At 35.8% G+C, this 25918-nt stretch overlaps 1 protein-coding gene across 3 annotated transcripts in view; it reads right to left on the reverse strand.

Annotated features, from left to right (window-relative positions):
• Window positions 1-25918, reverse strand: part of LOC136840572 (tRNA dimethylallyltransferase) — a 350659-nt gene that overhangs the window by 124643 nt on the left and 200098 nt on the right. For all 3 annotated transcript variants that reach the window (XM_067107186.1, XM_067107185.1, XM_067107184.1), the window contains one exon: window positions 12514-12652. In XM_067107186.1, coding sequence (XP_066963287.1) covers window positions 12514-12652 — 139 coding nt within the window. The remainder of the gene's footprint in view (window positions 1-12513; window positions 12653-25918) is intronic.

Here is a 25918-nt window from a genome sequence, read left to right on the forward strand (position 1 = left end):
TCTATGTGAAAGGCAATTATCTACCTTTTTTTTCACCACATTTGTAACAAAATATACCGCATAAACACAGTTTAGTAGGCAGGTAGCCTACCTGTGTTTACCCAAAGCCTACCATGGTTTTATGACCATTAAAGTACAGTATTTTCATGTAGCAATTTCCTTATCAGCTGTTACCATATTGTATTAGCACCATACACGAGATAAAAATGTGTAGGTTATGTGTGAACTATACACCTAGGCTAGACCAGGTGTTATACTCATAGTGTTCAATTGCAAAAGTCAAATAGGCTATTACAACTGTATTTCAGATTAAGGTAATGGCAATGAAATGTACCAAATTAAAAAGAATATTCTTCCTAACATACGAACCTATACTTCCATACATGGAGTAATCTGCACTTACCTATCTTCAGCTATTATTGGATTATCTCTGAAAAACAAAATACTAACTCTATACCTGAGTCAAAAGGAGCAAATTTAGCAATCGATGTGTCATGGGCAATATTTTACCCTATTAAAGATTATATTTATGTGTGTACTGGATGCAGATTAGGGGGACAGCATGTAGCCTAATTTTTTATAAAACAAGTGTCTGGCCTCACTTAAGCTAACGCTTTTCTTTCAGGTGAGACAAACACTGAAATCAGCCATGCCTTTGGACTTAGCAGAACTACTGTTCAGTCTATAGTCAAGGATAAGGAACATGTTTTAAAATATATGAAAGGTGGTGCTTCGATGACGGCTGCTACTAGACTAGGCAAGCAACATAACCACAACCTCGTGGAGATGGAGAGGTTATTGATGGTCTGGCTCGAAGACCAAAAGCAACAAAATGTTCCAGTGAGCCTTGGTATTATTCTGGAGAAGGCTAGGCAGTTGTATGAGGCAGTAGTGCAGAAGAAAGGGGAAGGTAGTGGAAGTGAACCATTTGTAGGCACCAGAGGCTGGTTTATTCGTTTCAAGGTTCGTGCAAGTTTGCACAACCTTAAGTTGCAGGGTGAGGCTGCTAGTGCAGACAAGGAAGCAGCACAAGGATTTCCTAGTTGTCTTACTGAAATCATCAGGGATGGAGGCTATACTGCCTACCAAGTTTTCATTGTGGACAAGAAAGGCTTATTTTGGTGGACAAGAAAGGCTTATTTTGGAAACGTATGCCTAGTCTTATGTACATATCCAAGGAGGAGAAGACAGCACCAGGCCATAAAGTCAGTAAGGAGAGACTGATTTTACTTCTTGGGAGCAATGCCAGTGGTGACTTCAAGCTGAAGCCCTTGTTACTGTATTTGGCAGAAAACCCAAGGGCACTTGGGGGAATTTTCAAGCCTCAGCTCCCTGTCATTTGGAAGGCTAACATGAAAGCCTGGGTCACTTGCTATCTTCAAGGAATGGTTTAATGATCACTTTATGCCAGCAGTTAAGAAGAATTTGGAGGAGAAGGGTCTGGAATTTAAGGTCCTGCTGGTGTTGGACAATGCCCTGGTCACCCTACTAATTTGGGTGAGCTTTATCCTGAAGTGGAGGTGAAGGTAATCTACCTTCCAATAAACACTACATCGCTTCTACAGCCGATGAACCAGGGAGTCATTGCTAGCTTCAAGGCTTACTACACCAGGAGGACATTTCGCCATGTCCTCAGGGTCATCAAAAATAGCAGTGACAAGCTGGATGTCAAGTGAGTCTGGAAGGACTACAGTATTTTAGATGCTGTAACAAACATTGAGTCTTCTTGGAACGACGTCAAGAAATCCAATATGAATGGGGCCTCGAAGAAGGTGTGTCAAAATTTTGTGATGGGCTTTACGGGCTTTGAGAAGGGAGAGAGTCTTGATGCTGTGAGAAGGAACATTGTTCACTATAGCAAGAAGCTGAATTTGGATGTGGAAGCTGGGGATATGAACGAGCTGCTGGAATCCCATGGAAACTTGTCAGCAGATGACCTCACTGAGCTAGAGAAGCAGATGATCAAGGAGGAGGAAGAGGCACCAGCCCCAAAGCCCAGGGCATTAAGTGTCATGGGCTTGTCACATGCTTTGGCCCACTTTGAGCAAAGGCTGGTAATGATTGCGGGACAGGACCCCAATGTAGAAAGGTTCACGAAGTTTCAAAGAGTAATTCAGGATGCTCTAACCTTTTACAAGGAGACTGTAAGGGAGAAGCAGAGGAAAGGAAGCATCCAATCTAAACTAGAGATTTTCGGCTTCAAGAGAAAGTCCCCAGCATCACGTGCAACTCTTAACTCAGGTAAGGAATTCTTCACTTTTTTTTTTTACCACTGTACAGTATGTATAGTATTGTATATAAAATGTTTTATAAAGTGTAATAAATTTTATACAGTAAAACTGTTACAATACACAGTACTGTAGTACACTGTACAGTACTACTGTAATTTATACTACAGTACTGTATGTAGTGCATTACGAATCACCCGATCATTTTTATCACTGCAGAAGAAAAGTCCTAACTTGATTCCATTGCACCTGAGGTAGTAGAATTATCTCCACCAACCTCTCCTGGTAAGGAATTATTATTTTTATTTCATTTACTGTACAGTACAGTACATATGTAAATTGTTTCATACTGTAAAGTGCTGTACAATATACTGTATTAAAATACTATATAATTATGTAGTACAGTGAACCCCCCGTATTCGCGTTCTCAAGGTTCGCGGACTCACCCACTCGCGGGTTTTTCTATGGAACCTATCTAAAAAAATTTCGCGGGAAACTCACTCATTCGCGGGTTTTTCCATGGAACATATCTATAAAAATATTCACGGGAAACTCCATATTCGCGGATGCAGATTTTTTTTGTCTTTTTCGTATAGCAATAGTATTCTGTATTTTCACATTTATTGTATAATAACATTAAATAATCATGCAAATCAATAATAATACTGTAATACAGTACTGTACATATAACAGTAATAGAAATTAAATAATAATATTATGTAATACTACACCGGGTACCTTAATAATAATAAATAATACAGTACGGTAAAGTTAAATCATACGGGTAGTAACTGGTGATGAATGTTGATTTCAGTATGCTGTAGATGATGATGATGATGAATTAGTTGTGCAGTACGATGAATGATGGAAGGCGATGTCATGTTAAGGTATTTGAACATGGCAACGAAGGTGGTACAGTAGGGCTGCATGAGTATTTTACCTTGTTCATGCTCAATAAATGACTGCATTAATGTCATGCTGCAATGGGCTGCTACTTCTCCGTGACTTTGCCCTCTTAACAAAACAATCATGTCTACAGCACTTTCTTCTCATCAGTCATTACAGTAGTTGTAGGCTATTGGCCAGAGGCCTTAGAAGAAGCAGAGCATTCAGAGGACATCTTAACCCTTAAATGCCGAGCCTCTATTTACAAAAACGTCTCCCGTATATGGGAGCGTTTCGTGAGTTAGCAATGAAGCGGAAAAAGTTTTTTTCAAAAATCACAGCACGCTTAGTTTTTAAGATTAAGAGTTTATTTTTGGCTCCTTTTTTTGTCATTGCCTGAAGTTTAGTATGCAACCATCAAAAATGAAAAATAATATCATTATCATATAAAAATATTGAAATATATGACAGCGCAAAAAAAATTTTTCATACATAATTTTATACAAATCTCGCTGTGAGCAAAACGGTTAAAGCTAACGGGTTATTTTGTTTTTCTTTGTATTGTACACTAAATTGCAATGATTTTGGTATTTAACAAATTGTAAAACGATCAAAGCAACACAGAGAAAATATTATCACAAAATGAAGCATGAATTTGTAACGTACTGGACGTATAAAAAAATTTTTTTCAAAAATTCACCATAAATCGAAAGAATATTGTGCTAGAGACTTCCCGTTTGTTGAAAAATGAAGCTAATTGATTGAATATTACTACACTGTAAGTGTTTTTTTACAATTGCAGTTTTCGACCATTTCGGTCGAGTTAAAGTTGACCAAAAGTAGAATTTTTCTATTTATCGTAATTTATATGAAAATATTTCAAAACTGATACAAGCTACAACCATGAGTTATTTTCTGTTGTATTGTACATGAAATTGCGCACATTTTCATATGTAAAACTTTATGTAACGACTAATATAAAACGGTGCAAATATTATGACAACGTGATTTAAAGAATTTCTGAGATGTTCGCCGAGTTATCAGCATTAGACGTAAGGAGAATGTTTTTTTCAAAATTCACCATAAATCGAAATATTGTGCTAGAGACTTCCAATTTATTGCAAAATGAAGGTAAACGATTGAATATTACTAGACTGTAAGAGTTTTAGCTTACAATTGCGTTTTTTTACCATTTCGGTCGAGTTAAAAGTTGACTGAAGGTTGAAATTTTGGCAGTTATCGTGATTTATGTGAAAATATTTCAAAACTGATAAAAGCTACAACCATGAGCTATTTTCTGTTGTACTGTACATGAAATTGCACATTTTCATATATAAAAGTTTATGTAACGACTAATGTAAAACGATGCAAACATTATGACAACGTGTTTAAAGAATTTTTGAGATGTTGGCCGATTTTTAGCGCAGAGCGTAAGGAAAAGTTTTTTTCAGAAATTCACCATAAATCGAAATTTTGTGCTAGAGACTTCCAGTTTGTTGCAAAATGAAGGTACATGATTGAATATTACTATAATGTAAGAGTTTTAGCTTATAATTGCGTTTTTTGACCATTTCGTTAGAGTTAAAGTTGACCGAAGCTTGAAATTTTGACAGTTATCGTGATTTATATGAAAATATTTCAAAACTGATAAAAGCTACAACCATGAGTTATTTTCTGTTGTATTATACATGAAATTGCGCACATTTCCATATATAAAACGTTATGTAACGACTAATATAAAACAGTGCAAACATTACGACAACGTGACGAAAGAATTTCTATTTATTGGACGTAATAAAAAAGTTTTTTCAAAATTCACCATAAATTGAAATATTGTGCTAGAGACTTCCAATTGGTTGCAAAATGAAGGTAAATAATTGAATATTACTAGAATGTAAGAGTTTTAGCTTACAATTGCGTTTTTTTACCATTTCGGTCGCGTCAAAGTTAAATCGAAGGTTGAAATTTTGGCAGTTATCGTGGTTTTTATGAAAATATTTCCAAAATGATAAAAGCTATAACCATGGGTTGTATTTTTGCTGTATTTTACATGAAATTGCGCACATTTTCATATATAAAACTTTATGTAACGGCTAATATAGAACAGTGCAAAAATTACAACAAAATGACGAAAGAATTTCTGAAATTTTTCGGCTGAGTTAGCGGGCGTAAGAAAAAGTTTTTTCAAAACTCACCATGAATCGAAATATTGTGCTAGAGACTTCAAATTTGTTGCAAAATGAAGGTACATGATTGAATATTACTAGAATGTAAGAGTTTTAGCTTACAATTGCGTTTTTCGACCATTTGGTCGAGTCAAAGTTGACCGAAGGTTGAAATTTTTGTAGTCGACGACGTACGCGTCTACTTGGCACCCAACAGACAATTTTAGTCGACGTGATGATACGTCCAGTAGGTGTTTAAGGGTTAATGCACGATTTCAAAAAATATTTTTAGGCCACAGTACTATACATGCAAAACACACAAACGTGAGATAGCAATAAAACGGGTTATACTGTATTGGGTCATTTGCCGATAATTTGCCGCTACGGTATACGCATGGTACTACTGGTTGCGCGTACATATACTAACACGGATCATCTGCTCATACAGTACGTACATTTTATAAAATGTTTTGTTGTAAGATGATTTTTAAATATTACATACAAAAAGTGTTTTAGGATGATACATAGTATCGTACAGTACTACGGGTAGTACGTAGAGCATATCTAAAATATGTAAGACAACAGGAATACTGCAGGGTACGTATGTTTACATCTGTGGTACGTAGCATTTTCATGTATGTAAAGTATATATTACTGTAATGGCCACTGTAAGTACATTTTGTAAGTTAAAAATGATTTATTAATTTTCAAATATTACAGTACCGTAATATATTAATGTAAACACAGCAAAATTTCAACAATATATATTTGTTTTTCTTAAAAGTGCTTCACCCATCCACCTCTCTGCAAATACAAAGAAATCGCGATGCTGGACGCTGTGTACCCAGGATCAGTGATACTCGACACACTATTGGCTGTCATCTGCAAAGCAGCCAATCCAGAAGCACCATTCATTTTCCTTGGTGCTCATTAGCTGTTCACTTGGTGCTGATTGGCTGAACATTCACAACCAACTCGCGAACACATAATTCTGGGAGGATGCTCCATGGCATCATCTTCAGATTGTGCATATAGTTCGCAGGATCTTACAGTCTGAAACCGTGCGTCTGTCCGTTTCGATTTTTTATCTTTGTGCATCAGCGGTATTCGGCCCCAAAATGTCTCCTAAAAAATGCCCTGCTCCTTCAAAGCCTTCTGGCAAAGAGTCTAAAAGAAAGAAGTCTGTTATGAAACTCGAGGAGAAGGTGAAACTTCTTGACATGTTAAAGGAGGGCAAAAGTTTTGCCGCGGTTGGCCGCCATTTCAGTGTTAATGAGAGCACAGTGAGATATATCAAGAAGAAAGAGGCAGAGATACGCAAGTCTTTGAGTATGAGCTACTTCGGTAGTGCAAAGACAGTTGCAACAGTGTGGGATAAAACAATCGTGAAAATGGAATCTGCTCTGGCAATCTGGATAAAGGACTGCCGGAAGAAAAATGTGCCCCTCGACTCCAACATCATTCGCGAGAAAGCACGACAACTCCACCAGTAGTTATCAACTGCTAAGGAAGGCGACGACGTAGTACAGGCAGAGGAAGGCGTTGAAGAAGGCGAATTGGAATTTCTAGGCTTCGATGAACCAGCAGAAGAAGAAGAGGGGGAAGAACCCCAAGCAGGACCATCATCAGCGCCTCAAGGTTTCCAGGCCAGAAAGGGGTGGTTCCACCGATTTCAAAAGCGGTTCCACCTAAAGTCTGTTACTCTGCATGGGGAATCTGTATCTGCAGACACTGAAGCAGCCGCAAAATATCCGGAGGCCTTCAAAAAGATCATCGAGGAGAAGGGCTACCATCCAGAGCAGGTGTTCAATATGGATGAGACTGGCCTGTTCTGGAAGAAGATGCCTTCCCGGACATACCTTATGAAGGACGAAGCTAAAGCCTCTGGATTCAAGGCCCAGAAAGATAGGGTTACCCTGATCATGTGTGGGAATGCAGCTGGTTTCATGCTTTAACCAGGCCTCATTTACAAGGCTGCAAACCCCAGGGCCCTCAAAAATAAGAACAAGGCATTGCTTCCTGTGTTCTGGATGCATAACCCTAAGGCCTGGATCACCAAAGTCCTCACAGAGTACTGATTCCATCAGAGCTTCATCCCTCAAGTTAGGCAATACCTGAATGACTTGCCCATGGAGTTCAAGGTGTTGCTGATTATGGATAATGCTGGTGGCCACCCTCTCGATCTTTCTTACAAGGGAGTCCAGTTTGAGTTCCTCCCTCCCAACACCACCTCTCTCCACCAGCCTATGGACCAGGGCGTGATCCGTGCCTTCAGGGCACTCTATACCGGGAACTCCCTCCAGCATCTTGTAACTGCAATGGACAGTGACAGTGAATTTATGCTAAAAGAATATTGGCGTAAATTCACGATTGCCACGTCAGCATCATCAGCCGATCACTGAATGACATGAATAAGGAGACCCTGAACGCATGCTGGAACAAGTTGTGGCCGGAGTTTGTTCATGATTACAGGGGCTTCTCTCCTGAAGAAATTCAACATTTGGCCATTAATAAGGCTGTCCAGTTGGCGAGGATTCTAGGTGGGGAAGGCTTCGAGGACATCACCGAGGATGAAAGTGGCACCTTTACCGATGCTCACTCTGACCCCCTGACAGACCAGGATTTGGAAGAGCTGACGAAGTCTGCCAGTGAGGAGGAAGATACGCCAGGTTCAGGGGAGGAGCAGGAGGAAGAGGAGAGCGGCCTGACTTTGGAACGTCTGTCCCACATGAAGAGAATGATTCAGGATATATGCAGGAGTATGTTTCAACATGGGATCCTTTTATGGAACGTTCCTTAAAGTTTTCAAATATGCTTGATTCAGCATGGGAGCCCTATAATCAAACCCTCACCACCATGAAAAAGCAACAACAGCAGCTGCCTATCACCATGTTCATCAAATGGATGAAGAAGGCCCCTCCAAAGCCTCCTAAATCACCTGAAGTAGTGCCTCTCGAATCGCCTGAAGAAGTGCCTCCCCAGTCGCCTGAAGTAGTGCCTCTCGAATCGCCTGAAGAAATGCCTCCCCAACCGCCTGAAGTCATGCCTCCCAAATCAACTGAATAAGTGCCTCCTGAAGGTGAAGAGGCACCCTCAGATGAGTTGTAACAACTCTGCTTTGCTGTGCAGTCATATCTCCATCATTATTCATCGCACTGCACAGCTAATTCATCATCATCATCTTTAATCAACATTCATTGCTGGTGAGTGCCTGTGTGATTTACGTATGTAGTAATCTTAACCCTTTAACGCCGAAGCCCTATTTACAAAAACGTCTCCCGTATGCCGCCGGCGTTCGGTGAGTTAGCGCCGAAGCGGAAAAAAGTTTTTTTTCAAAAAATCACAGCACGCTTAGTTTTTAACATTACGTGTTCATTTTTGGCTCATTTTTTTGTCATTGCCTAAAGTTTAGTATGCAACCATCAGAAATGAAAAAAATATCATTATCATATATAAATATTGGAATATATGACAGCGAAAAAAAAACTCGTATATAATTGTATACAAATCGCGCTGTAAGCACAACGGTTAAAGCTAATGAGTTAATTTTTTTAGTTGTATTTTACACTAAATTGTGATGATTTTGGTAAATACAAAATTTTAAAACGATCAAAGCAACACAGAGAAAATATCACAAAATGATGCATGAATTCGTAACGCGTGGACATATAAAAATGTTTTTTTCAAAAATTCACCATAAATCGAAATATTGTGCTAGAGACTTCCCATTTGTTGAAAAATGAAGCTAATTCATTGAATATTACTAGACTGTAAGTGTTTTAGCTTACAATTGCAGTTTTCGACCATTTCGGTAGAGTTAAAGTTGACCGAAAGTCGAATTTTTTCTATTTATCATGATTTATATGGAAATATTTCAAAACTGACAAAAGCTACAACCATGGGTTATTTTTTGTTGTATTCTACATGAAATTGCGCACATTTTCATATATAAAACTTTATGTAATGACTAATATAAAGCGGTGCAAATATTACGACAACGAGACGAAAGAATTTCTGAGATGTTCGGCCGAGTTACCGAGCAGACGTAAGGAAAATGTTTTTTTTTTTAAATTCACCATAAATCGAAATATTGTGCTAGAGACTTCAAATTTATTGCAAAATGAAGTTAAACGATTGGATATTACTAGAATGTAAGAGTTTTAGCTTACAATTGCGTTTTTTTACCATTTCGGTCGAGTTAAAGTTGACCGAAGGTTGAAATTTTGGCAGTTATCAAGATTTATGTGAAATTATTTCAAAACTGATAAAAGCTACAATCATATGCTATTTTCTGTTGTATTCTACATCAAGTTGCGCACATTTTCATATATAAAAGTTTATGTAACGACTAATGTAAAACGATGCAAATATTATGACAACATGACGAAAGAATTTCTGAGATGTTGCCGAGTTACAGGCGGAGCGTAGGGGGAAAAAATTTTTTTTTCAGAAATTCACCATAAATCGAAATATTGTGCTAGAGACTTCCAATTTGTTGCAAAATGAAGGTACATGATTGAATATTACTAGAATGTAAGAGTTTCAGCTTATAATTGCATTTTTTTACCATTTCGGTCGAGTTAAAGTTGACTGAAGCTTGAAATTTTGGCAGTTATCGTGATTTATATGAAAATATTTCAAAACTGATAAAAGCTACAACCATGAGTTATTTTCTGTTGTATTCTACATGAAATTGCGCACATTTCCATATATAAAACTTTATGTAACGACTAATATAAAACAGTGCAAACATTACAACAAAGTGATGAAAGAATTTCTGGCGCGGACGTAAGGAAAAAGTTTTTTCAAAAATTCACCATAAATCGAAATATTGTGCTAGAGACTTCCAATTGGTTGCAAAATGAAGGTAAATGATTGAATATTACTAGATCGTAAGAATTTTAGCTTAAAATTGCGTTTTTACCATTTCGGTCGAAGTCAAATTTGACCGAAGGTTGAAATTTTGGCAGTTATCGTGGTTTATGTGAAAATATTTCCAAACTGATAAAAGCTATAACAATGGGTTGTATTTTGCTGTATTGTACATGAAATTGCACACATTTTCATATATAAAACTTTATGTAACGGCTAATATAGAACAGTGCAAAAATTACAACAAAATAACAAAAGAATTTATAAAATTTTTGGCCGAGTTACCGCCCGTGCGTAAGAAAAAAGTTTTTTTCAAAAATTCACCATAAATCGAAATATTGTGCTAGAGACTTCCAATTTGTTGCAAAATAAAGGTACATGATTGAATGTTACTAGAATGTACGAGTTTTAGCTTACAATTGCGTTTTTCGACCATTTCGGTCGAGTCAAAGTTGACCGAAGGTTGAAATTTTTTGTAGTCGACGTACGGTCTGCCCACTCGGCACCCAACAGACAATTTTAGTCGACGTATGATACGTCCAACAGGCGTTTAAGGGTTAATATACTGTATAAGTACAGCAGTATGAAATTTTTTAAAATGTTCATAAATTTTTAAAAAATTTTTTTGTCTCTCTCTTTTTGTGAATTATGTATACGTAAATACCAATGTTCCCCTGAAAAGAAAACATTTGGCTTATAACTGTATGAAAGAAAATGTGTGGCTGAATACGAGAGGGGACTGGATTATTTTCACCTACAGCTGTAAGCCATACAGTATGTCGTATAAATGTAACGATAAAATGTTTAAGATGACTTGGAAATTATATTAATAGTATCATTTCAAAGATTAATACAGTGATAAGGTACAGTTTAATGTATATTTGATGTAAGCTGGTATTTTTAGGCATACAGTACTTTGGTGTTGGCCTTTCATGGTAGACAGGTACAAATATACGTAGTATTAAATTTTTAAAAATTTGCAAGTTTTTTAAAATTTTTGTCTCTCTTTTTGTGAATTTCATACTGTATACGTAAATACCAATGGTTCCCCCTGAAAAGAAAACGGAACGGCTTATAACTGTATGAAAGAAAATATGTGGCTGAATACGTATGGAGGACTGGATTATTTTCACCTACAGCTGTAAGCCATACAGTACGTACGTATAAATGTAATGATAAAATGTTTAAGATGGCTTGGAAATTATATTAATAGTATTATTTCAAAGATTAATACAGTAATACGGTAATAGTTTAATGTATATTTGATGTAGGCTGGTATTTTTAGGCATACTTTGGTGTTTGACCCTTCATGGTAGACAGGTATAAGTGTTTTTAGCGGGGCGTTGTAAGCATTCGCGGATTTGACCTACTCGTGGGGGGGAGGGTGTGGGACGCATCCCCTGCGAATACGGGGGGTTCACTGTAATATGATATGTGAATATATTTTACTTTATTATGTAGGCTAGGCTACCGTACATGTATATGATATACTATAGTGTAGGCTGAGCTAATTCTTGTTTGTTATTCAATTTCTCTTTGTATTGAATTATCATAAGTCACTCTGCATGAACCTCCAGAATTAGCTGATATTAATAATTACTATACCGTGTATGTACAGTATAGAGTATACTTTGTAGTGTAGGGCAGGCTACCATATACGTATACTTGGTACCGAATATCCTAGTGCAGGCTAGGCTATATTCGAGATACGTTTTCTCCAACAAATGATGGTTTTTTTTGGAACCTAATCCCATCGTAAATAGGATAATACCTGTATAAGCATCTTTAGTTTTATTGTGTGTGTGTCTGAACTATCGAAATAGGCAATTCTAAGTGTTTTTAGAAGGGTTCTAAGTGTCCGCGGGTTTTAGCTATTCGTGGGGGGGGTGGTATGCATCCCGCGCGAATACGGGGGGTTTACTGTACTCTATTGTACATTTGTTTAAAAGCATTTCATTTTGAACATACAGTATACTGTATCTCTGAAACTGAATAAGTATATTAATACTGTACTTTAAATAATGATAATTACAAAATACCAGTTTGGATAAGCTATTAGTTACTTTACATGGCATTGACATTCACTGTAGGCTATGCAGGATGGCCCCATGTTACAGTATCCTGCATGATATTTGCCATTATTCTTTACTTACTGTATTCCAGTAGTTATTTGGAGGGACAGACTACCCCCAACTAGAAGTTAAATTGAGGTGCCAATATATTTACCTGTTACTGTGTAGCACATCCCAATGACCAAGGGGTACAGTAGCTCCTTAATGTGAGTCAAGAACAATAAAGTTCTGGCAAACTTTGTATTGCACTTGGCAACAAGAGAAAATTATTACATATAAACCCATATTTACCTGTTGGCACGTAATCCACAAAATAGCTGTATTCTGAAATCTAAGAGCACCCCCAAGGTGACTTCCCCCTACTTGTTGCCTTTGCTCTTTCAAAACTTCACTATGCTGTCGACCCGTCTGCTCCCACACTTGCAAGGATCTGAAACAGGAAGAAAAATGTGTGGACAGCTTTCAAAATGCTCTTTTAACTAGCTTCAACACAGCAAAATACAGGTAGTGAATATCAGATAGTAGTCTTCGGGATTCTGATTCTGCCAAGAAATCAAGATATGCACAAATTGGTTATGCTTTCCCTAAAAAAAAAGGGGGGGGCAAGGGTGATAAATCTATTTTTACCTTTTAATTTTCTGTATACTGAAGACCAGATTCAAAGATTTCTATCTTTAAGTGTAATATCTATTTGCAGATCTATTTTTAATATTCTCTAACAAACAACAAAAAACAAAAACACACACAGACATGGGCAAGTACAGCAAGGTTTAAATTAATATTTAAATATGGCACATAAAGTTGAGGGTGAGAGTAGAAGCTTCTCTGCTGTTGATACCCTTATTCAAAGCATCTGATTGAGGAGTACTGATAAAGATGTGTCATTTCCCTAGCAAGGTGGCAGAGCGCTCACTGTTATATAAATGACATGTGCAACGCAACCCATTAAGCTCACTGGTGGAGGAGAGAGACCTTACGACCTGGGTTTTGAATATGCTGTGGGATGTATTGTAGGGTCTAAATTGCCAAGCCTTTCATCTGCTCCCAGAGCAGATTACATTATTATTATCATTAAAAAAGTTTAACCAGACCACTGAGCTGACTATCAGCTCTCATAGGGCTGGCCCGAAGGATTTGGATAAAATGACAGGTCTAGGCTAGAAGCCTAGCACATGGACCAAATAGGTCACTTGGTATGGTGATGATTGAATGAAAATGAAATTAAAAGTTGCACAAAGGTATACACTCTCATACTGGTACAAACTCATACAATAAATATATTTATACTGTTTCCATATACACTCAGTAAAAAGGTATATTAAAAATCAAAATAAATTTTAAAATTTCGTTGTTCTAAAATTCATTAGATTTTTGTTTTTTACTATTTACTTTTTATATTTTATCAATTAGATCACAGGTCCTCATAAAAGTTAAAATGGGTATTGCTGAGAATGTTAAAGATTCTAATAAAATTTCTTTTATTCTATTTCCATAATTTGATAATCGCTGCAGGTTATATTTTGGACATTCACACAATACATGCTTCATTGTCATCAACACTTTGCAATCTGGGCATTTGGGAGGAGGGCCACATGGACTGTTCATAAAGTGTCATGTGTCAAACGAGTATGGCCTACTAGAAGATGCGTCAGAATTACTTGTGTGTGTCTCTCTCTCTCTAATATGACGAGCTCCATTTTCTAACACTGGATTTTATCTGTTTTAATTTATTATTTTCAGGTTCCTCATTCCATATATTTTGCCATTTATTCACAATGATTGTTTTATATATCTTATATAGTCACTAATAGGGATGTATACATTTGCTCTTGTCATGTGGACTGCTTCTTTAGCTGCTTTATCAACCTCTTCATTTCCTTTAATCCCTATATGGGCAGGGATCCATCATATTTCAATATTTTTTCCCATCACATTTCGATAATTTTTCCATTATTATACAATTTATATGTAGTGAAAACTTAATTTTTTTGTACAAAATTACTTTTTGATTATAGCTTTGAATGGCTTCCTACAGCGCTTCTGGAGTCGCTATAAATCACAAAATTATTAAATGAGGTTTGTTTAATTATTTTTATGGCTGATGCTATTGCACAACTATAGATATTAAGGCATTAACTGGTAGAGAGAACCGATACATTTTGTCTTCGGATAATGCAGCATATCCCACTCCATATTGTGACTTAGATCCGTCGGTTTATATTGTATAATGTGGACCTTTTCGGATTATATGTTCTACTGCATGTTATGTTCTACTGTATGTTGTCTATAGAGAGAGAGAGAGAGAGAGAGAGAGAGAGAGAGAGAGAGAGAGAGAGAGAGAGAGAGAGAGAGAGAGAGAGAGAGAGAGAGAGAGAGAGAGAAGAGAGAGAGAGAGAGAGAGAGAGAGAGATCTCTTAGAGAGAGAAGGAGAGAGAGAGAGAGAGATCAGAGACATTCAAGAGAGAGAGAGAGAGAGAGATCACCACATTCAACTTGTAAAGTAAAGAAGGTGTTGGTGATGATCGAAAAGCTCCTGAACATATTCTAAGGCCTTCATTATGACCTGGGTCCAACGTTTTCAGAGTTGCATCTGATGCCGAGCCATATATTTCGCTTCCATAATCAATGATAGACAGTGCTGTTGCTTTATACAGTACAGTAAGGGTATGTCTTTTGCCTCCCCCAGTAGTGTTCAATAGTTTTTTAATTAGGTTTAATGCTCTTTTACATTTTGATTTCATGTATGTTATATAGGCTTTCCAGTTCAAGTGAGTATCAAACACTAATCCTAAAAATTTTGCTGTTTGGCCAATTGGTATGGAATGATTTCTGATTTTTAAGTCTATTTCTTCACCTTTTTTCCACTTTTTATTTTCTATAAAACGTTATTGCTTGAGTCTTTTGTATAGAAAATTTGAAGCCTACAGATGAGGCCCATTCATCTATTTTTATTATAGTTTTATTAGTGATTTGCTCTGCATGTTTTATGTGAGATGCTGAATAATATAGGGCAAAATCATCCATGTACAAGTTACTTTTAATTCTGATAGGTAGATTATAACTGATATCATTTATTGCTAAAGTAAACAGTGTGCCACTAAGGACCCTTCCTTGTGGATCAACATTTTCAAGTGCAAATGTACTTAATACATCATCAATTCTCACTTGAAAAATGCGATTTGTCAAAACGTTTTGTATAAACCTAGGTAAATGTTCAGAGATGCTGTTTTTACGTAACATTTTTAATATTGCATATCTCCATGTAGTATGATATGCCTTTTCAATGTCAAAAAAGATGGCTATAGTAATTTGTTTTCGTTCAAATCCTCTTCATATGTGGTCTTCCAAGTCAGACAGAGAATCCAGTGTAGATCTGTTATTTTGCGACCTGAATTGAATGGGGGTCAAAATTTTACTTTCTCGAATGTGCCATGTTAGTCAAGCATTCACCATTTTCTCTAGTAATTTGCATTAACAACTTGTTAAAGAAATTGGCCTGTAATTGTTTACATTACTGGGATCTTTTCCTGGTTTGGAGATAGGAATAATTATAGCTTTACACCATTCGTTAGGAAATAAATTTCGAAGCCATAAGTGGTTATAAAACACTAATAAGCATGTCTTTGCCAAAGGTGCTAAATGGCAGATCATTTCAAAACAAATACTGTCACCTCCAGGGGCAGATTTATTGCTGTTCAACACAGGAAATTCTAGCTCTTCCATATTAAATTTTCTATTATATATCTTCTATTGCTTAAAAATTTATTTGTATTAATTCTATGTTATTTTTCCTTGTGCGGAAATGCTCATCTAAATTTGTCGCTACTTACTTTTGCTAAATTTTCACTTATTACATTACTTATTTCTTTAGGATCAAGTATTCTTTTCCCATCTTTTATAATGGCATGTCTAGGTGGTTTAACAAGGGAAACATTTATTTTCCTGAATTTTTCCCAGATTTTTTTTGTACAGTATTATTAGAGAGATCTGATACATACTTCCTCCATGAAATGATTCTTCCTTGAATAACTACTCTCTTAAATTTTGCAGATATTTTGTTATATTGAGGTTTTAATGTATCAATTTCTAATAATAATAATATAGTCAGTTTTTGTAAGTTCCTTATAATATCGGTAATGTTTTGTTTATTTTACTGAATTTTCTATTCAAATTATCTAATTGTCTTCCAATTTGGTGTTTTATTTTGATTAATTCTGTTAGTTTTTCGGACCACCATCGGACTTTGCGTTTTGTTGGATGAGATTTGGATTTTGGTACTGCTTTATAAGCAGCATTTTTAATGAAATCAACAAGAAACTTATCAGTTTCATTATGGTCTCTTAAATATTCAAATGGTGGGATACTCCTAGTGTGGAATTCATATTGCTCCCAATCTGCTTTATGTGTTATATTGAGGGACATGCTTGGTGGGATTATTTTGTAATAATGAAATTAATATTGGGAAATGATCACTTGTATGGTAGTCGTCAACTGTATTCCAATCCAATTTGTCAACTATGTTTGTTGTCCATGGAGGTAAGTTGACTGAGGAAAATGTTCCATGTGTTTTAGAAAAATATGTGCTGATTTTGTTATCATTTATACAGTACATGTCATATGAATCTAAGAATTCTTCTATTTCACTTCCTGCTCTTTTAGAGTCTGTACAATTACAGTCCTACATCGGGTTGTGGGCATTAAAATTACCTACTATTGGCATTATAAGTAATTCTTTGAGTTTGTCAAAGTCATAATTTTTATTAGGTTGGTTGTATAAATTAGGAATTACATAATTATTGTTTTTTATTCGTATTCTAATACTTGATGTTTGCAGATCAGTGAAGTTTACAGGTACTTTGTCATAACATACTGGGTTATGTACATACAGTATATAACAGTACCTAAATTTCCTTCTTCCTTTCATGATGTTGATGCTAAGGTATATTTACCTATTGTTGATATTGTTTTGTTGACATGTTGTAAACATAATATCATTGGTTCATATTTTTTTAAAAAATAACCGTTGTACTTCTCTTAGGTGTATTCTGGTCTGTAGACCATTTACATTCCATTGTAAAACTAATGAAAATATTTTGTTATAGTGGTCGAGTTTTACTGTCTTTTTTTGTATTATCAATTTGGATTTTTTCTAATAATTTACTCACGACAGTCATTTGTTTTTCTTTATAATACACTAAGTGCTCAATGAACATGCAACCTTTTTGACTGTTACTCAAATCCGGGGTTTCTTTTTTTCTATATTTCATAAAATTTCTTATAATGTTTAAACCATCTTTTGTTGTTTTTGTTGTTATTGCATAATTCAGTGAAACAATCATTCCAGCCACAAGTATTATCATGTATATTTCTTTTTTCATTTGCTCTTGTACCAATTACTGGAGATGGAGTAATCTCTTCTCCCTTGATATAATCATTGTTATCTATGGTATGGTTCTCTTTCACTTCTTCAGTGTTTTCGACAACTGCCTTCATAGGTTTTACTATTATTTTAGGAGATAAAGGTATATTCTTAGCTTGTTTTTGTTTTTGTTCCTTTTTCACCTCCCTTATCTATGGTTTAACTGATGTTTCTCTAATAATAGTTGGTTTCTTCCTTTAGGGTGGTGTTCTCTCCAAAGGCCTTTTTTTATCTTTAATTTCCAGTAGTCCATCACAATCCTCCTCTGTTACTTCCATAGTAGCATCCTCCTGTGTTTCTATTTGCAATAACCCTTAAACGCCGAGCCTCTATTTACAAAAGTGTCTGTCGTATGGCGGCGGGGTTTGAGAGTTAGCGCCGAAGCGGAAAGAAAGTTTTTTTTTCAAAAACTCACAGCATGCTTAGTTTTTAAGATTAAGAGTTCATTTTTTACTCCTTTGTTTCTCATTGCCTGAAGTTTAGTATTCAACCTTCAGCAATGAAAAAAATATCATTATCATATATAAATATTGGAATATATGACGAGCGAAAAAAAATTTCATGTATAATTGTATACAAATTGCGCTGTGAGCAAAACGGTTAAAGCTAATGAGATATTTTTTTTCGTTGTATTGTACACTAAATTGCGATGATTTTGGTATATAACAAATTGTAAAACGACCAAAGCAACACATAGAAATATTATTACAAAAAAATGATGCATGAATTAAATAACGGTTGGACGTAAAAAAAAAGTTTTTTCAAAAATTCACCATAAATCAAAATATTGTGCTAGAGACTTCCCGTTTGTTGCAAAATGAAGGTAAATGATTGAATATTACTAGAATGTAAGAGTTTTAGCTTACAATTGCATTTTTCGACCATTTCAGTCGAGTCAAAGTTGACCGAAGGTTAAAATTTTGGCACTTATTGTGACTTAATAAAAGTATTTCAAAACTGATAAAAGCTACAACCATGAGTTATTTTTTGTTGTATTCTACATAAAATTGCACACATTTTCATATATAAAACTTTATGTAACGGCTAATAGAAAATGGTGCAAAAATTACAACAAAATGACTGAAGAACTTCCGAGATTTTCAGCAGAGTTAGCGTGGATGTAAAGAAAAAGTTTTTTTCAAAAACTCACCATAAATCGAAATATTGTGCTAGAGACTTCTCGTTTGTTGCAAAATGATGGTAAATGATTGAATATTACTAAAATGTAAGAGTTTTAGCTTATAATTGCAGTTTTCGACCATTTCGATAGAGTTAAAGTTGATCAAAGGTCGAATTTATTCTATTTATCGTGATTTATATGAAAATATTTCAAAACTGATAAAAACTACAACCATGAGTTATTTTTTGTTGGATTCTACATGAAATTGCACACATCTTCATGTATAAAACCTTATGTAACAGCTAATAGAAAACGGTGCAAAAATTACGACAAAGTGACTAAAGAAATTCTGAGAGTTTCAGCAGAGTTAGCGCACGCGGACGTAAGGAAAAAGTTTTTTCTTTCAAAAATTCACCAAAAATCGAAACATTGTGCAAGAGACTTCTCGTTTGTTGCAAAATGAAGGTAAATGATTGAATATTACTAGAATGTAAGAGTTTTAGCTTACAATTGCATTTTTCGACCATTTCAGTCGAGTCAAAGTTGACCAAAGGTTAAAATTTTGGCACTTATAGTGACTTAATGAAAATATTTCAAAACTGATAAAAGCTACAACCATGAGTTATTTTTTGTTGTATTCTACATAAAATTGCACACATTTTCATATATAAAACTTTATGTAACGGCTAATAGAAAATGGTGCAAAAATTACAACAAAATGACTGAGAACTTCCGAGATTTTCAGCAGAGTTAGCGCAGACGTAAAGAAAAAGTTTTTTTCAAAAACTCACCATAAATCGAAATATTGTGCTAGAGACTTCTCGTTTGTTGCAAAATGAAGGTAAATGATTGAATATTACTATAATGTAAGGGCTTTAGCTTACAATTGCATTTTTCTACCATTTCGGTCGAGTCAAAGTTGACCGAAGGTTGAAATTTTGGCACTTATCGTGATTTATATGAAAATATGTCAAAATTGATAGAAGCTTCAACCACGAGTTATTTGATATTGTATTCTACATGAAATTGTGCACATTTTCATATATAATACTTTATGTAACCGCTAATAGAAAATGGTGCAAAAATTACGACAAAGTGACTAAAGAATTTCTGAGATTTTCAGCAGAGTTAGCTGATGCTTTCTTTTGGGAGAAGAAAGAAATTCGCGCATGCGCAGCTGGGTCACGTTGTAAACAAAACAACAGCATGATCCGTGAACTCCCAGCATCCCTCAAGGCGCGTGATTTAAAATTTTTCGCAAACTAGGCCTATAAGTATTTTTCTGCGAATATTTAAAAAAAACTTTTTGTAGTCAATGTATTTTACGTCCACTCGGCACCTGACAGACAATTTTTGTCGACGTAAAATACATCCAGTCGGCGTTAAAAGGTTAATATTTACAATGAATTGGATAAAACATTATCCATCTCATTTGTACCTTTTTCTTTATTCTTTACCATTTTATTTTTTATTTCTAAATTATTAATTTTTTTCTTGAGATTTACTTTTTGTGCTGTTACTTCTATCTGTTTGCACTTTTGCTTCATTATTTGCTCTTGTTATTGAAGAACATGTGTTTCTTAGATGGATCTTCAATTCCTCTCACTTTTAATTCCAGCTTAGCCTCTTTCATAGACATCCCTGTTGTTCTTGTATTATTTTCAATTCTGTATTGTACTGGGTGTTTCAAAATTAGAGGTCCCCCCTCCACAGAACAAATGGAAAGTTATGAAGTTTTCTGCTACAGCCTATCTCCAAGTACATTAAATTTCTATTAAGGTATTTTTCATTTTACATTTCTTGTATTTTCAGACTGAGTGATGGAGTTAGATACAGCCATGCCTAGTGACTCGGAGGAAATCAGATGGATTGACCAAATCCAGGCTATAACCTTCAGAGAGGCCAGGGATGCTGGCGCATCCTTCATTTCACGTTCCTGGATAGCTTAATACATTAAAAGAGATGAATCCTTTGTTAAAAGAAACTGGAACAAAAATCCATATGACCGTCACTGCGAAAAGAGTGAGAATCTTGGAAGGCCTGAAGTCCTTTCTCAGGAGTCAAAAGACATCATAGCTGAGGCAGTGGGTACCCAAAGAAAGTCCTTGTGTAAACTGGCGCTTGAACTAGAAACAAAAAGGGGAAAGAAGAGAAGTTATAGTGCTGTATATCGTGAGTTGAAAAAATCTGGTATCAAGCCATTTCATGTTATCAGCAAGCCCAACATCACTCAGCAACAGAGAGAAGACCGTGCATGGTTTTGTGGTTCATTTCTTAAAGATTGAGATGAAGCTGACGTTCTCCATGTTGCCGCATCAGATGAATTCTTCATTTACACAGTCAGGAAGCCAAATCATAAAAATGACATCATTTGGGCTGCTAAGTTGGATGAGATCAGCGATGACGTGCGCTATCACCAAGTTGTGAAGTTTCCTGAATGTTTGGGAATTTTTCTGTTTCACAGCCAAACGGTTAATGTGGATCATCAAAGAAAAAGGACAGTCATGGAATGGTGAATATATCAGAGAAACTGTGCTTACTGGTGGAGTATTTCCTTTCCTCAAAGATCCTGAAAATGTGTTATCTGTTGAAGAAGTCACATTTTTGCATGATAAGGCACTATGTTTCAAGGCTCTTCAGACACAGGAGCTGCTTCAAAACAGTGGTATCAATTTCTTCTTGTCAAGTGAATTTCCACATAGCTCCCCTGACCTTAATGTGTGCGAAAACATTGGTAGTATCTTAAAGGATCGTGTTGAAGCGCGCACAGTGAACTATGATGGTATACCACGCCTCGACGACCTGCAAAGAGAGGTGACTGAAGTGCTCAGGGAAATGGAGTTTGAGTTTCAGCTTTTTTTGCGATTTGCTAAAATCATACCCCTCAAGAATGCAGGCTGTGGTACAGGCAGATGGAGGCACACACAAAATGTTAAATAATCAGAGAGAAACTTAAATAAATACCTGTTCTGAATTACTTTTGTTTTTGTCCATATCAATTTTAGTTTATGCTGTAGTGGGGGGGGGGGGCTCTAAATACAAAACACCCTGTATATATAATGCATGCGTTCTTTGGATCTTGCATGATGATTCTGCCCACAGTTTACACACTTAGGTTAACTGCACTTCCATTGTGTGGTATATTCAACAGATCCACAATAAGCGCATATCAGTTCAATACATCAATTTTTCTTTGTGTGCCCATACTTACTGCAATTTTGACACATGGCTTTGGGACATAGGGTCTTAACTCTCTATTTTGGCCTAAAATTTTTATTTTTTGAGGTAGATCTTCACCCTCAAATTTTATTTTTGCTATTTCTAATATCTGTCTATTGCTGTTTTTACTAGGTACAGCATATAACTTACAATATTGGACCTTTGGGTATCTTTTTTTGAGAGTCCAATAGCATTTTCTTATCGACTGGTTCGTTGTTGTTTTCAGGAAGTACAATGGTAACCTGAATGCTGTTCATAGTATCGTTTTTTCTCACTTTTATGTTAATACTGTCTATATTTCTCAAAGACAAATAGTCTTTGGACTGACTTTTTGTTGCGGCTTCTATAAGCCAAGTTTTTTCCTTTATTTGTCTGAACGACATAACTGTCGTCGGATGTCTATTCAATAAATAATTTTCTAGTTTTAAAGCTGAAATATTTTGGTCAGCTTCCATGGTTAGAAACCTTGATCAACTTCCACTACCAAACTGGGAGTCAAAGTGAGTCAAGGTTGGGTCATGTCAGTATTTACTCTTTTTGGGAATTTTATAAGGTATTAAAATTTTAATACCACTCTGATTTGGATTATTTGGATTGTCCAGAGAATTGTCCATTTCCATGCTAGAAGATTTGCTCTGTGCTGGAGCAGTGGTCGTCATCTGTGCCGGAACAATGCCATCAGAGGGCCCAGGGGTACTTGAATCTTTAAAATTACTTAGCATACAGATTTAAGTTAAAATACAAACCTGAAAACCTTAGAAAGATATCATCAGCCTTTCACTGAGTTTATTCTTCCACCAATGGCACAAGTGAGAACAGACTCCCAAACGTCCACTCTGTACCCTACCCCATAGGGGATGGCACATGATTAGAGTGGCCCAAGTGTAAGCCAAACCCGCTTGCTAGGACTGAGAGTATTACAAGAATACAATCATCCCCACCCTAATCATGTTATGGGCAAACCGGATAGAATGCACTGTCCTATCCCTAGAATCAGACCCCCCTGGAATCCGTGGTCCAGCCCTAAAGAACAGTTCCACCTGATGTCTCTCAGGCCCGAACATTATCGGGCAGTTGATGGTCCTACCACAGTTCTCACTATTTAGCTTCAGATATAAACCCAACCCCAGTTATGATATCTTTTCCTATTTATCAGGTCCAATAAATTTTAGCAAAAGCGGCCGAATGGGTTAATGCGTCCACTGTAGTCCTGAGTTCCTGTCCTTTGTTGGTTTGAGCCCACGGGACGGTGAACCTATTATCAACTAAAAAATACCCCTTCGGTAACATATATGAAAATATATTATTTCCGAGGTAGAGCGAATTGGATATTAAAGGACGTTTGTAGCTTACTGATTGTATATGAATCACGGTGATGTGACAAGATTTTCAGCAGAGTTAGCGTGGACGTAAGGAAAAAGTTTTTGTCAAAAATTCACCATAAATTGAAATATTGTGCTAGAGACTTCTCGTTTGTTGCAAAATGAAGGTAAATGATTGAATAATACTATAATGTGAGAGCTTTAGCTTACAATTGCATTTTTTTACCATTTCGGTCGAGTCAAAGTTGACCAAAGGTTGAAATTTTGGCACTTATCATGATTTATATGAAAATATGTGAAAATTGATAAAAGCTACATGAGTTATTTTCTGTTGTATTCTACATGAAATTGCACACATTTTCATATATAAAACTTTATGTAACAGCTACTACAAAACTGTGCAAAAATTACAACAAAGTGACTAAAGAATTTCTGAGATTTTCAGCAGAGTTAGAGCGGACGTAAGGAAAAAGTTTTTTTTAAAAATTCACCATAAATCGGAATATTGCTCTAGAGAATTCTCGTTTGTTGCAAAATGAAGGTAAATGATTGAAAATTACTAGAATGTAAGAGTTTTAGCATACAATTGCATTTTTCTACCATTTCGGTCGAGTCAAAGTTGATCGAAGGTTGAAATTTTGGCACTTATCGTGATTTATATGAAAATATGTCAAAATTGATAAAAGCTACAACCATGAGTTATTTTTTGTTGTATTCTACATGAAATTGTGCACATTTTCATACATAAAACTTTATGTAAAGGCTCATAGAAAACAGTGCAAAAATTACGACAAAGTGACTAAAGAATTTCTGAGATTTTCAGCAGTTAGCTGATGCTTAATTTTGGGGAAAGAAAGAAATTTGCGCATGCGCAGCTGGGTCACGCTTGTAAACAAAACAATAGCGTGATCCGTGAACTCCCAGCATCCCTCAAGGGACGTGATTTAAAATTTTTCGCAAACGAGGCCTATAAGTATTTTTCCACGAATATTTAAAAAAACTTTTTGTAGTCGATGTATTTTACGTCCACTTGGCACCCGACAGACAATTTTTGTCGACGTAAAATATGTCCAGTTGGCGTTAAAGGGTTAAGGTAACCACAGCAAAGTATCGATAAAAGTTAAATTAAAATCCCATGAAATCATAAACCTGCTTACCAATGTGATCACTTCATTCAACTCCTCTCCCTCTCTCTCTCCTCGAATAATTCACGAATAATTTCACTCTTTTGAGATTTAAGTAAGGCCAAACGCCCATATCTCTCTCTGTCTCTGTCTCTGTACTGCATATATCCTTCAAAGAAATATGGATTACTGTATATAAACATAAAAATATACTAAAATCCCATCATCGGTTGTGTGACAATTTTTTTATTGCTTTGACATAGGCTTACGAGACGATATCAGCTCGAGGGATTAGAAGTAGCCAATAACAGAGCTCGTAGCAAGCCCCTCTCCATGACAATATGCTATTGGCCAGAAGGACTGACAGTATCCAATAACAACTTGTAACAACACCCTCTTTCCCCCTCTTGCTCTCCTTGATGATATGCTATTGGCAGGAAGGATGGGATTTTAACCAATCATAAAGCTTGTACCTCACAGGCTTTGCATACACTAAAAGGATGGTGAGTAGTATTTTTTTTCTCTCTCTCTCTGAGATGAGAGAGAGAGAGAGAGAGAGAGAAGCACAAGAATTTTTTTACCAAATCTGTGGGAGTTGGCGAGGACTAATCACGTTTGTATGCTAAATAAATGACTGGATACCTAATAATAAGCGCTAGTTGTCAAATATTAATAAGATTAAATAATAATAATATACTGTAATTACAACATTTATGCATTTTTAAAGTAAATTATTTCAATTATTTTTTTAAACAAAAAAATATCACACCTTGTCTTTTGCCAAAAGCTTTGAAGCTATGGGGGAGGGTGGAACTGCCAAATATGTCAAATTACTTGACATTTCTGACCAAGGGTAGAAGATCAATTTCTCCCTTCCTTCCCTTCTCTCTCTCTCTCTCTCTCTCTCTCTCTCTCTCTCTCTCTCTCTCTCTCTCTCCAAAAGGTAGAATGAGAAATGGATAGATATATTATAAACAGATACTTAGTTCAGCCCTTCACTCTCTCAGGAAGAGATACTGCTAATTTGAGTCTCTTTACCTATATACATTGTGTGTGTGTGTGTGTTCAGTGTTTTAAAAATGCGTAGCAAAGGCAGTAGTACATCTTTGGAAGACAAAGAAATAAAAAACAATTTTTTTGTTGGTGTCAGTCACAGTAAAGAGAAATAGATTAACATTAACCAAGAGATTAAAGAGATAAACCTTTCTCTCTTTCTCTCTCTCTTTTGCCTGTGCCAGCACAAGAATGGTTGAATGTAAGTCGTAGTGGTAATTCATTCTCTCTCTCTCTGACTGGAAAAGGGTACTAATGTTTAAGATGACTTTGAAATGATATTAATAATATAATTTCACAAAGATTAATACAGTAGTAATAGGATAATAATTTAAGCTATATTTGATGTAGGTTGATACTTAAAATAAAAATGGGGGAGCACTGTAGTTCTGTGAAATTCCAAGTCTTTTTCTGGTAGATAGGCGGTGAGGCAGTCTCT

This window comes from Macrobrachium rosenbergii, chromosome 8 (genome assembly GCF_040412425.1).
Source record: "Macrobrachium rosenbergii isolate ZJJX-2024 chromosome 8, ASM4041242v1, whole genome shotgun sequence".
NCBI lineage: Eukaryota > Metazoa > Arthropoda > Malacostraca > Decapoda > Palaemonidae > Macrobrachium > Macrobrachium rosenbergii.